At 33.9% G+C, this 13,785-nt stretch overlaps 1 protein-coding gene across 7 annotated transcripts in view; it reads right to left on the minus strand.

Annotated features, from left to right (window-relative positions):
* LOC136034103 (zinc finger protein 664-like) overlaps nucleotides 1-10,919 on the minus strand; it is a 36,114-nt gene extending 25,195 nt beyond the window's left edge. For 4 of the 7 annotated variants that reach the window (XR_010619115.1, XM_065715239.1, XM_065715237.1 and 1 more), the window contains exons 1-2: nucleotides 10,809-10,919; nucleotides 187-291 (exon numbers count right to left, since the gene is read on the minus strand). Coding sequence is in view for 6 of the 7 variants with exons in the window: in XM_065715239.1 (XP_065571311.1) it covers nucleotides 187-229 (43 nt within the window). In the remaining variant the exon portion in view is untranslated. Of the gene's footprint in view, nucleotides 1-186; nucleotides 292-7,418; nucleotides 7,541-10,768 lie in introns of those variants that run through there. The other 3 variants (XM_065715235.1, XM_065715236.1, XM_065715234.1) reach the window with 3 other exon arrangements.
* Between the last annotated feature and the right edge of the window lie 2,866 nt (nucleotides 10,920-13,785).

Below are 13,785 nucleotides of genomic sequence, written 5' to 3' on the forward strand. Positions count from 1 at the left end.
AAGATTTAACTTTGAAAAAATTCTTTGCAGTTTTTCTTTAATTAATAACATTTATCCTTTACAGTTTGTTTTATTTTAAGCCAAAGTAGCAGAAATAAATAAGAAATGGAAATAACTCTCCTATTTTCAAGCAAAAGCAGCACAAATAAGTAGCAAATTGGGTCAACTACACTTAGTACCAATTACCTTGCTTAACAGCAGTGATACCCAGCAGCATGGGTGTGTCCATAGTTTGCCAATTGACCCAAATACACACTCAGTCTCTATAGGCTGTTCCAGGCACTTAGAAATCTAGAATATAAATAATCAATTATCTATCATATGGTACTATATAAAACAATTATAAAGTATGGTATTTACCATAATTATATGCTATCATATCTTCAAAAGGAGACGAAAGATCACAAAACATGTAAAATAGTTGGGAGATAAAAGCATAATAAGTATAGAAATTCCCCACTCGAGGCCAAGATATTGAAAATCCCATTTTCATAGTGACCAACTGCAACAAAAATAGTCTTATTGTAAAATGGTCAAATTCTATTGTAAAATGGTCTCATGCTAGAGTGAGAGGATATCTACTCATCCGCCCATTTGAGGGAAGATTGGAGACTACTCACTGATTTGTGCATGCCTTTAAAGGCATGGGAGGAAGTAAGGTACAATTTATTGTAAACGGATTGGATTTTTTTTTACACCAAGGACAATCTATTGCAAATTTTAAGTTTCTAAAAAGATTTTGCAGCTTCCAAATGAAAAAGCCAAAAAGGAAAGAAATTTTTTGAAACAATCTCATACTTGTAAAGAGAATTAATATTCAAGCATTTTTCAATTACATCAATGTTTCATTTATCTAGCTGGTCCCATAAGACCAATTTTGTTTTAAGTCACTGGGCTGTGTTTAGAACATTTTGGCAAGATGTTACCCCCTTATAAACGAGCCAGTCTAAGCCCTCTTAACCTGAAGACATCCAACTGGTATGTATTCATAGGTGCCAGTAGGGAGGGGAGGCACGACCTTCCTTGTATGAAAAGGAAAGACTAAATATTTGACACAATTGGATTTAAGTTGTGGTGAATTTGCCCAACTTGGTCTTTGGGTTTATATAGAATGAAGTCATTTTCAAAGTCTTACAGATGTGCTGGGAAAGATTTATTTCAAAACAAAGATTCATTCCAAAAATTGTTAAGCAGCCTACAAACACCATACAACTTGCATAGTTTAATCTAGTTAAACTATTCCAGTTAACTGGAGCAAGTTCCAGTTAAACTATTTGTTGATGAATATTTTTTTACTCTAATTTTTGAATTTGGCCCTTTGGGGCTAGTGATAGAAATTTCTTAAAATAAATATCTTATCTTAAAGTAAAAATTATAAAAATAAACAAAACTAGTAAAATTAAAAAAGGGTCAAAAAATTACTATTATGGATAATAAACAAGAGCTAAGAGCTCATATGGCACTTGTGACGAGGCGAGAAGAGCTAAGAGCCAAGAGATCATATGGTATGAGCTCTAACAAAATTCTATGAATCAATAGATTGATTTAAAAAGGAAAATAAGAGGCTTAATGCCGGTCAAGATTTAAAATAAGAGCTCTGAGTCACAAAGTCCTTCTAAATATCAAAATTCATTAAGATCCGATCACCCACTCGTAAGTTATAAATACCTAATTTTTTCTAATTTTTCCTCTCCCTTTTGCCCCCCAGATGGTCGAATCTGGGAAAACGACTTTATCAAGTCAAATTGTGCAGCTCCCTGACACGCCTACCAATTTTCATCGCCCTAGCACGTCCAGAAGCACCGAACTCGCCAAATCACTGAACCCCTCCCCCCAAGTCCCCCAAAGAGAGCGAATCCAGTACGATTTTGTCAATCACGTATCAAGGACAGTTGTTTATTCTATCCACCAAGCTTCATCCCGATTCCTACACTCCAAGTGTTTTTCCAAGATTTTCCCCCTCCAAATCCCCACAATGTCAAAAGATCTGGTCGGGATTTGAAATAAGAGCTCTCAGACATGAATTCCTTCTAAAAATCAAATTTCATTACGATCCGATCATCTATTCGTAAGATATAAATACTCCAATTTTCATGTTTTCCAAGAATTCCGGTTCCCCCCTCCAACTCCCCCGAATGTCACAGGATCTGGTCGGAATTTGAAATTAGAACTTTAAAGCACAAGACCCTTCTAAATATCAAATTTCATTAAGATCTGGTCACCCTTTCGTAAGTTACAAATACCTCAATTTTCAAAATTACCCCCCCCCCCAAATTCTACCAAAGAGAGCAGATCCGGTCCAGTTATGTCAGTCACGTATCTTAGACAGGTTTCTATTCTTCCCATCCAGTTTCATCCTGATCTCACCGCTTTAAGTATTTTCTAAGATTTCCGGCCCCCCCAACTGCCCCCCCCCCCAATTACACTTGATCCGGTTGAGATTTAAAATAAGATATCGGAGTTACGAGGTCCTTCTAAATATGAAGTTTCATGAAAATCCGATCACTCCTTCGTAAGTTAAAAATACGTCATTTTTTTTATTTTTCAGAATTACCCCCCCCCCCCCGCAATTGAGCGGATCCGTTCCAATTATGTAAATCACGTATGCAAGACTTCTGCTTATTTTTCCAACCAAGTTTCATCCCAATCCCTTCAATCCAAGCGTTTCCCATCAGTTTAGGTTTCCCCACCCCAAACTTCCCCCAATGTCACCAGATCCGGTCAGGATTTAAAATAAGAGCTTTGAGACACGATATCCTTCTAAAAATCAAATTTCATGGAGATCCAATCACCCGTTCGTAAGTTAAAAGTACCTCATTTTTTCTAATTTTTCAGAATTAACCCCCCCCCCCCAACTACTCCAAAGAGAGCGGATCCGTTCTGGTTATGTCAATCATGTATCTAGGACTCGTGTTTTTTTTCCAACAAGTTTCATCCCGATCCCTCCACTCTTAAGTGTTTTCCAATTTTTAGGTTTCTCCCTCCCAACTCCCCCCCCCAATGTCACCAGATCCGGTTGGGTTTAACACAATATCATTCCAAACATCAAATTTCATTAAGATCCAATCACCCGCTCATAAGTTAAAAATACTTCATTTTTTCTATTTTCTCCAAATTAACCGGCCCCCCCCCCCAGATGGTCAAATCGGGAAAACGACTAATTCTAATTTAATCTGGTCTGGTCCCTGATACGCTTGCCAAATTTCATTGTCCTAGCTTACCTGGAAGTGCCTAAAGTAGCAAAACCGGGACTTTAGGTTTTCCCCCTCCAAGTCCCCCAATGTCATCAGATCCGGTCGGGATTTAAAATAAGAGCTCTGAGACACAATATCATTCCAAACATCAAATTTCATTAAGATCCAATCACCCGCTGATAAGTTAAAAATACTTCATTTTTTCTATTTTTTGCGAATTAACTGGGCCCCCACTCCCCCCCCCCAGATGGTCAAATCGGGAAAACGACTATTTCTAATTTAATCTGGTCCGGTCCCTGATACGCTTGCCAAATTTCATCGTCCTAGCTTATCTGGAAGTGCCTAAAGTAGCAAAACCGGGACCAACAGACAGACCGACAGAATTGTCGACTGCTATATGTCACTTGGTTAATACCAAGTGCCATAAAAAGGTTAACTATTGGGATGTTTTAATAATTGGTTCAGTTATGAATAAGACAACAACAGAAAATGGCATGTAAGATTAGCAATAGCTGACAAACAGGATTTGAAAAAATGTTTTTGTGTCATAGTTTAGAATTGTAGTTTTTAGAAAAAAGAGAATCACTGTAAAGCTTATACATTCAAAACATATTTTATTTTTTTCACTAAGCATTACTGGATGGAACTTTCGTAGCTCAAAATAGTCAAATAGTTTAACATATATGCCACTAAGGATGGTAAGAACCCTAGAGCCCCTAGTTTAGAGGCTGGATATGATAAAAATTCTTAAGAAGAATAGATTGATTTTATCAAAAGTGGGCATATGCTGTTCCTTACACTAAAGGGGAACAAGGCTTCAATATATTCTTATTTATCTTCTTTTTACAGAGTCAATCTATATGGAAGGAGTAGTTAAACAAGTTTGAAGGAAGTTAGTGCCATTGGAAAGCTAAGTATCCTTCTGAAGAGACAAAGGTGATTGGAAGGAAATCAACCCCCCTTCCATGCCCCTTTACCAAAAGATATCTGATCAAAATTTTGGGGCAGCTATTTCCTTCAAAATAGTCCAATGGTCAAATTACTATGCATCTAAAGTTAACTTAGCTAACTACTGCCCACAGGCCAAGGGTTGAAAGTTATGCAAGATGCCCATTGTTTACATATAAGATTTTATACAGGAAAAAGAGGGCATCTTTAACAACCCCAAAAAAAGTATAGGAATTAAGATGAAAGTTGGGAAAAATTTTGAGATGGGTGGCAAACAAAACCATACCATGCTATGTATTGGCATGCAGTCAAAATGGTATGTCAGCAATATCTACGGAATGCCTGAGGGTATTAAGCTCAAACTCACAGGACATGTTGAGAAAGATGTTAAACAGAGGTTGCAGGGCAACCAGATGATGGAAAAGCCATTAAATTAAAATCAACTTGGTGAAAGTGAGTAAAAGTGTTGAGTGATGGTTTATCATCCATTTCTGTACAGGGAAAACTAAGGTAGATAGGATTAAGGTACCCACCCTGTCCTTGCAAAATAAACGATTCAAAGATTTATAACTGACCATGTCCATAAAGGAATCCCACCATGGAATCCCACTGGGATTACAGTAAGATTGACCATCCTACACTCTTTTTTATATCCCTGTCTTTATGAAAGCAATTATAACCAGGTAGGATAACCTTTATTGATATATGTAAATTTGTTTTTTGAAGACACACTATACTAACATTACTCTGTGTAACATAATCAGATAGGTCCATTTGCTTAATTGTATGAATTGATGCACAATTTGATAGAAGTATTTTTAAAGGGAAAAAATAGCACTTTTCATGTTTTTCTGTGAGATAATGAAGATCCTGAAATTGGGTGAGGATACCAATAATACTGCTCACTGTTTCTTCAACAAATGATTTCAAGAAATAAAGCACATTTCACTCAGAATGGTGGCCTTGAAATGCTCATGAATGTCTGTTTGGCAAATAAAGGTGACTGAGATCAAGTACTGTATCAGCTTGGATGGTGAAATATGAGCCTTGGCTGATATTGCAGCAGTGGGCATTGCATATGGTGAAGGGTCAGAGTTCCTTCCTTAACGCTTGGAATTAATTTTACTAGTTTTGCTGCTTATTCCAGAAGGGAGAAAATTGGAATGAGCCAGAAGTGATTGAGATCTAGCCAATGGATATACTATACTACTTGCAGAGAATCTATGTTTCAGTGTACTAATTGTACAAGGGGCCTATTTCCTTGGTGGGGTCTTAGTGCTTTTCCTTGAAGTGGGAAGGTTTTCCTTGAGAATAGAGGTGTATGGTGTGTGTAACTATTCCAACAGGGTTGTTTTCTTTGGAGGCAATTTTCAAAAAAAAATTCCAGGTATTTGGAATATTCTTTTCTATCAACTCCATTAGATAGATACATAGATCATTTAACTGCCAATTTTGGAATTAATTTTACCAGTTTTGTAGGGTATTCCTGAAAGGGTGGAAATTTGAATGAGCAATTTTGAAGGGATTTAGAGCTAGTCAATGGAGATGCTATACTACTTGTAGAGGATCTATGTTATAGTGTACTAATTATACAAGGGGCTCATTAGTGGAGTTTTAAAGCTCAGGTCATTGGTAGCTACACTAAGATCATCACAGGAGGCTAAGAATATTGCTGCACAAAGATTATTCCTGTTGGAAAGGTCACAGTTTAGATTTCCAGCTATTATGCACTCAAGATTTGACTAAGACATCTGCTCACAAAGCCTGACAATTTGCAACCTGCCTCACTGAAATGCTCTTCAGATATTTCATTTCTATAATCTATGGGCATATACATAGAAAAGACAACCAAATTGTCTACCTAACAGCAACAAAGAATTCCTTGGTTTTAAAAAGGGAGGCGTTCTGGTGCTACTGATGAGTATTCACCTCCTTTGCAATATACACAGAAAGGCAGGATTGATGTGAATGCTCTTTAAGACAGACACTGCAAGAGGTTTAAGAAAGGGGGATATTGTAGCTTGAATTTGGCATATTATAGGCAAGAGGCAAATTCCATGTCTCAATAGCAACCCTGTAGTGGCTGAATCATTAAAAATCCTAAAAAAAAGGCATAGTTGATACAATTTAAGGACTTATTAAGTCCTCATTAAACCTATGTTTTATGAATTGTTAGGCATAGGCAATAATGCAATTTCTACTAATACTATTAACTATCCACCACAGCACCAAGTCTTCTGAGGACAACAAAGCTATAGATACTCCTCCTCCACCCCAACCTATTTCTAGCATCTTTCTTTACAAAATCCCAACTAACTTGATTTCCCTTTAAACCTCCCTTACAACCTCACCCCACCCAATTTGGAGATGACCTCCTTTTTGTTAAGCCCTGGGTGGTTGGCCGACAAGGAAAATCTTTTGGCACATTGAATTTGGACATTATAATTTTGCAATTGGTACATTTAGGCTAAGAGACACAGGATGGATGTGAGAGCTAAACATTAGAAAAATTGTTTCATAAAAATAAAAATGTAATGAGTCCCATCATGATATCCTCTTAATATTGCAATCACTGTAAATAGCTTAAATAAGCACATAAAATGACAAAAGTTTATCTCTGGCATACCCCATACCATTTCTATTATGTTAAATTACCTTAGATCATATTTCCTGGCAATAGGATGAATCCTATGTAACTCCACAGTGATTGCAATATTTAGAAGGTTATTAAGATAGAGGATAGGTAAAAATTCTTTTCAATTGACACACCTTGGTGCCAAACTGTGATGACCTTATATAATCTTTGTTTTATAAAACCAGAAATCTCCAAAACTAAATCTATAGCTAAAATGAAGTAAAACAACAGTCTAAATGGTTTAACTATGTATCCATAGCTTAATGCAGCTTATGTTTCTTATTAGCCATTAAATTTGTCTGAAGAAAAGATAAAATAAAACATAACATAATAAATTAAGGGATAGTGTAAAATTTAGGCAATGTATATTTTGTCAGATCATTTAGCTAGGTAGAAAGTGAATGCATTACATGAGACTTTTCTATGCTCTCTTCAAATATAATTGTTGCTTCTGGGCCAATGTCCATTTTGATACCTTAATAGGGTCCCAAAAGGAGAAATTGCTACCTTGTCTAGTAGTTCTAAGAAAGTTACAAAATAAGTTAATACTAATCAGATTTAAAATTATTCTTTTAATGTTCTCTTAAACCATTCTATGAAAGGAAACAAGGAAAAAAAAAACAAAAATAATGGGGACATACCAGTGCCAACCATGCAAAAATGTCATTTCCTTTACTGTTCAAGGTGGGTGCACTAATTTCCTCTTCAGCATTTTCAAAAATAGCGTTCTTCAAGGTGTTCAAGTAAATGCCTTTTTTGGGGATTTACTTTATTTAATTTGAGGCCTGTTTAAAAAATTCCTTCAGTTCTTTTGTACTTAAACAATATTTAATAGTAAAGGTCAAGAATTGGACCTCTTCAGATTTCTAGTTTTATGATTATTTCCATAGTTTACTTTGCATATTTGGAAATTCAATAATGAATTTCGAATTGATAAAAATTTATAATGAAAAGAAAATTTGTGAAATTGGGGTTAAGGTGTGCAAGGCTGTATGAGAAACTAACCAAAAAATAATGAAATTCTTACCTTATAACACATGTCAAGGCTAGGTTATCAATAAAAACTCATTGAAAAAAAAAGAGGATGGGGAAATACAGGGAAACTTGATTCATTGCTACTTGCTGCATATTGTAATATAAAAGTTTTATTTTCGTTAGTTTCTTTACACAGCATAGGGTTAGGCTATATGAAACCATTAGCAAAGGATAGGGGGTGAATTGTCAGAAATACAAACTAAGCCCTAGACCTTTACCAAGATATAGGCTAATCACTAAAGGTTTTGTAAATGCTCAATATTGAATTTCTGAGTAAAACAACAATTATATTTAGAAAGAGTATAAAAAAGGCATTGACTGGTATGTTTGCTTAATTCACAGATAAGTAATGAAAACATGTCCAAAGTTAGACCTACCCCCCCCCCCAATTTTATTATTGAGACTAATGATTACTCTTGATGATTACTCTTCTTGAATAAAATAGACAAGACAGTTTTTTCTTGCTGTAAAATTTTAGTTTAGCTCCTTTTTCCTATCTTGGTAAGCAGTTAGGTTAGGAAAATAAAACTTCCATCTTCACTTTGTTGTCAAGCTTAGTTTCTGAGACTTAGAAATCAGATGAAGGTTAACACTGAAGCTTGGCATTACCTTCCTAGAACATTTTGGCCCTGGAACCATAATTAAAAGTTTCATTTTCCTAACCTAAAACCCTTCTAAGATAGCAAAAAGTAGCAAAACTAGGATTTTAAAGCAAGAAAAATTGTAACATTTTGTTGACTCAAGAATGATAACTATGACTCCCAATAGTCTCAATAATTAAATGGGGGGTAGACCTAACTTTAGAGATCTTTCCACAACTGAGCTGACTTAAATGAACCTGCCAATCAATGCCTTTTTTTATGCTCTTTCAAAATGTAATTGTTGCTCTACTCAGATATCTAATTCTAAGCCCTTTTACAACCCTTAATGATTAGCCTATAGCTTGGAAAAAGTTTTGGAAATTTGCCTAGGCGAAAGGTAAAATACTCCTAGGCTAGATTAAAGTTTTTAAAGGTAACCAGAAGTCACTGCCCTCTTGAGGGAAAAGGAATGGATGTAGGTACTTCAAAATACCTTCTAAGGCCATACTTCAGTCTGTAGCCCTATCCCTGAGAGTTTCATTTTCCTAACCTAACCCCTTCAAATATTGTAAAAAGTAGCTAAACCATAATTTCACCTATCTAGCCTACCTATTTTTAAAAACTTAGGTAAAATTCTAGCTTAGATACTTTTTGGGATCATGGAAATAGGTTAGGAATATGGGTAAACATATCACAGTTCATATTATTGACTTACCAATAAAGTGAAAATAACACTTGATGCCTTTTTTTATGCTCTTTATGAATAAAATAATTGCTTCTATTACAAATTCAAATTTAAGCACTTTTTGAACTAACCTAACTATAAATCATTTTGGCACTGAGAAAATTTAGTATTATTTTGTCAAAAATGACCAAGAAAACAGCACTGAGAAAATGTAGTATTATCTTCTCAAAAACAACCAATAAATCATAATTTAATTGTAAATTCATCATTTTTAAGAGCTCAAAAAGTGCTTAAATTTAAATTAGCAATAGAAGCAATTATTATATTTGTAAAGAGCATAAAAAAGGCATGAATTGGTATGTTTATTTTATTGGTAAGTCAATAATATAAACTGTGATATGTTTACCAGAATATGAAATTTTCAGGGATGAGCCTAAAGACTAAAGTAGCCTATGTCCCAGGAAGGTATTTTGAAGTAACCTCTACTCTTTCTCTCTCTAGAGGGCCCTGACCTTTAAAATCTTTGTTATAAAAATAAAACCTTGCAAAACAGATCTCCTGCTTAAATGAAGTAGCCTACAAAAAAACATTTTTTACTTCACAATTTTACTTGGTCCTAACTTAAGAAGTTTCAAAGATCCACAAATATATTTCTTAAATTTTGAATAAAAAAAAAATATTAATAAGGCTTAAAATCCTATATAAACAACAGGAATTTCATTTTCAGAACAAAAAAAGAGAGAAAAAGAATCTGATAGCTGAATATTACTGTAAAATGGTTAAAATTACAGCAGTCTATATAACTAACTTACCAATAAAGTGAACATACAACTTGATGCCTTTTTTTTGCTAATTGTAAATTTAATAATCACTTCTACCATAAATTCAAAATTGTTTTGTCAAAATTTCAATAGGTATAGACCTGTCATAAAGGCAAATTTCAGGGCCCTCTAGAGGGAGAAGGAGTGGAGGTAGGTACTTTAAAATACCTTCCCAGGACAGACTTTAGCCTGTAGACCAATCCCTGAAAGTTTCATTTTCCTAACCTAAAACCTTTCCAAGATAGCAAGAAGTCAATTAACTAGAATTTTACCCAAGTAATTATTGTAGGCTATTCATAAAGAGCATAACAAAGGCATCAAGTGGTATGCTCACTTTATTAGTAAGTTATAGGAACTGCTATAAATTTACCATAAAATGTTGTTTTGCCAAAACTTACATAGGAAATTTGCCTATCTGTCAGGTAGGCAATTTTCTAAGACTTAGAAATCAGAAAAGAGTTAACGTGGATACTTGGCAATAGGCCTACCTTCCAAAAGTGTGGTTATGGCCCTGGATTAATTACTGAAAGTTTCATTTTCCTAGCCTAACCTCTTCCCAAATAGTGAAAAGCAGCTAAACTAGAATTTTACCAAAACTGATTTTTAAACATATGGGGCTCAAAAGGGAATTTCCTAAAGAAGAAATAATTAGATTTGAAAATAGTCTACAAAAAGAAGGACACAAGTGATATAGGCCTATTCAGTTTCTTCCATGAAAAATACATATGTAACTAGTAGTGAAGTTGGGTAGTAAAGTCAAATGAAGTAATTTTTGATTCAAATAAGTTTTAAGTGTTTTTTTTGAGCTGGGAAATTAATTAACCAGTAATGAAATTAAAGATGTTTGACAAAAGAGCTTGAAAACTAACAATTACAAGCACATACAGGTGCTAAAACACAATCAGATACCTATATTTTTTGTTTGGGTAATTGTTCCCAACACCAAAAAATCTTTATTCAATTTCTTGTAAAAATATTACTAATAGTTGAACTTTAGATTGTGAATGTAAAGAGCGTTCGTGCATGGAACGACAATTCAAAATATTTTCAGCTGATTGAGTATTCTATATTTGTTAAATATTTTTCTCAATAATCAGGAGTTTGCTAAAATAAGTGAATATGTTTTTAGAGATTTTTGTCTGCATCCATGGAGGTTTCATGGAATTCAGGGCGTGACGGCTGCTGGGTTTTGGCCCCTCTCTGGCCGATTATATCTAATATGACACTCATATATATAATATCATTGTTTTCATAAATTGTTCCAAACAATTATTTAGTGACTTTGAAATTAAAAACCAAATTGGAAGAGTCAAATGAATATTGTTGCAGGCTAGAGTAGTTCGGTTTTGTAGAAGTTACTACTATGATTATTGACGGGTTAAAACAGGTCACAAGTGATTAGCGACGTAATTAGCACTACAGTTGATGAAATTAAATTAATTAAAAGTGTGTCTTCAAAACAAAAGGTAAGTCTTAACAAAAGGTAAGTCTCTTCTACTTTATCATAAGTTACAGTCCTTACATGTTGTTATAACTCTTTGCATGCTCTTCTATTGACAAAATCTCCGTTTTTCACAGTTCTGGTTAGGCAAGTTCATGAAAGGTCCACCAAGGCGCTATAATGAGTCAACCTAATAATCATTTCTTTTTTTTAGGATAAAGAAGGAAGAAAGAGCTAATGACGAAGCTTCAACTCCAAATAATACACAGGGTAAAATTTCCTTTCACCTAGGTCAAAATTTATGTTGTAGTAAGGGAAACATACCAAATTTTTTCGACCTCTCTACAGAGCAAATATAATGCAAAATGAGCCAATGCATAAACTCAAGGGCTTCAAAAACTTTGAACAAATCTATGGCTACTGGAAAAAGAAAACTCAAATTGACGAAAGTTAAGCTAAACTCTTTCGTTCAATGTTTTACTTTTGAAATTTTTACCGTAAAATAAATAATTATCTAGCAATGATATTTTGTTTGTTAATATATTGTTCTTCAAATCCAATTCTAAAAAACACATTTTAGGTTTTTTTTTAACAGAATAGCCTCTTCAATATTATTCTTAGTCTTTAAAATATCTATCTAGTTAGAATTTTGTTAGTTTTAGCTGAATAGCTAGAAGTGATTAAGTTTTATCCAAAGTCTAATTTTCAGTAAGAGTTAAGAGTATGGGTAAAATAAAATAAGACATATTTAATTAGTTAAAATTGCTAGCGCAGCTATGAAAAGGTTAATTATTCCAGGCTTAACTGATTTGAGAGGCCAAATTTATATATGATCTACAATCTATATCAATGGAATAACTTAGAAATATAGTAAATCTATTGGACCTATATAAAAAAAAATCCTTTTTAGCCAAGGTTACAAGGAAGCCGAGAGAAAACATCAGAAATAAAAAGTACTAGTGCGCATTTTAAGTGACAAAAAGACTGAAGGACAGTTGCCCCTCTCCCTTCGCACTTTTTCCCTAAAATCGTACAATAAAATTTTTGAAATATTAATTTTGTTTAGCAAAGCTGTAAAATCCAATAACTTAGCCTTTAAGGAAACCCTAAAAAGCATGCAACCCTTTAGCATGAAACCCTCAAAACGCCTTGGGAAAGGTCTATAATTCATGAAATTTCTCCATTGCTTGAGAATCGTGTTTGATATATGAAAGGGCACAAACATTTTTGGAGGGGAGAGGGATTTTTCTGCTCTACGGGATTCTCCACGATGAGAATTTTTCATGAAAAGAGAAATATATGGAATTAAGCTTTCCAGAGAAAATTTACACTGGTGGGAATTACCCGGACATGTATTCGAAAATCTTTTTGTCCGCCTTATTTTGTCTTTTCCAGCACCATTTGAAAAACAATAAGAAATTAAAGACTTTATTAAATGAAATTATAATAAGACTTTTTTTAGGCAGAATTATCCACAATAAAATTTCTGGATCATTTTCAGTGAGGATAAAAATTTCTGAGGAAATATTTTCAGGAGGAAGAAAACCTTTTTCTGTGGGGTGAGGGAGTTTTCCATGAAGTGGAACTGAATTTCTCCGTTTTTTAAGAAAAGTGATCAGAAATAAAAAAAAACACAAGTTGTTTCAGCTAAAAGTAAGAAAATATTAAAATTAATAGAAATTATTTTGTATATTAGAGGGTTTGGTTCCTTTCAATAATGGAATTTGAAGACTGTTAAAAACATTAAGCTAGATGCTCAAAAGCTGCAGGGAGAGTGGACTAGAACGAAATTTTGGGGTATAAGACAGGAAATTTGGGGCTGGTGTTTGGAAAAAAATCTCTGTAAAAAATATCATTATTCCACATCCATAAAATACTAAGAAAACCAAAAATACTTTTGTTTTAATGAGTTAAGATACCATCCATTCTTTCCCAAACAGGGGGGGGGGTGGATCAGTATTTAAGAGACTGGCAAAAATACACAAAAATGTATTTTCAGATTACGAAATTTTTATATGATTCTCCTTAACAACTTTATAATAAGGTTACTTGCAATACCCTGCAAACAAATGGTTTAAATGTAAAAGTGGTTTTACATTTATGGATAAAATGGTTTTGGGTAAAAGTTTTGAAACACCAATTTTTAGGAGATTGATATAATTATTATAGAAATGTATTTTTAGGCTATGATATTTTTTAGGGAATGTCCTTAATAAGTTTATAATCAGGTCGTTTGCAATACCCCACTAATAATGGGTTTAGATGTGAATTGGAATGCAGTTTTAGGAAATTACTAGATTAAGTAAATTAAATGGGTAATAAACGTTAAGTTTTTACTGGCCTAATCCCTTGAACTCACTGATTCTGTCTGTTGTAGGAATAGACAAAATACTAGCGAATATAATAGGTTAATGCTGAACACAAAAAAGTTACCCCTTAAGTTAT

Source organism: Artemia franciscana, chromosome 12 (assembly GCF_032884065.1).
Source record: "Artemia franciscana chromosome 12, ASM3288406v1, whole genome shotgun sequence".
Lineage (NCBI taxonomy): Eukaryota > Metazoa > Arthropoda > Branchiopoda > Anostraca > Artemiidae > Artemia > Artemia franciscana.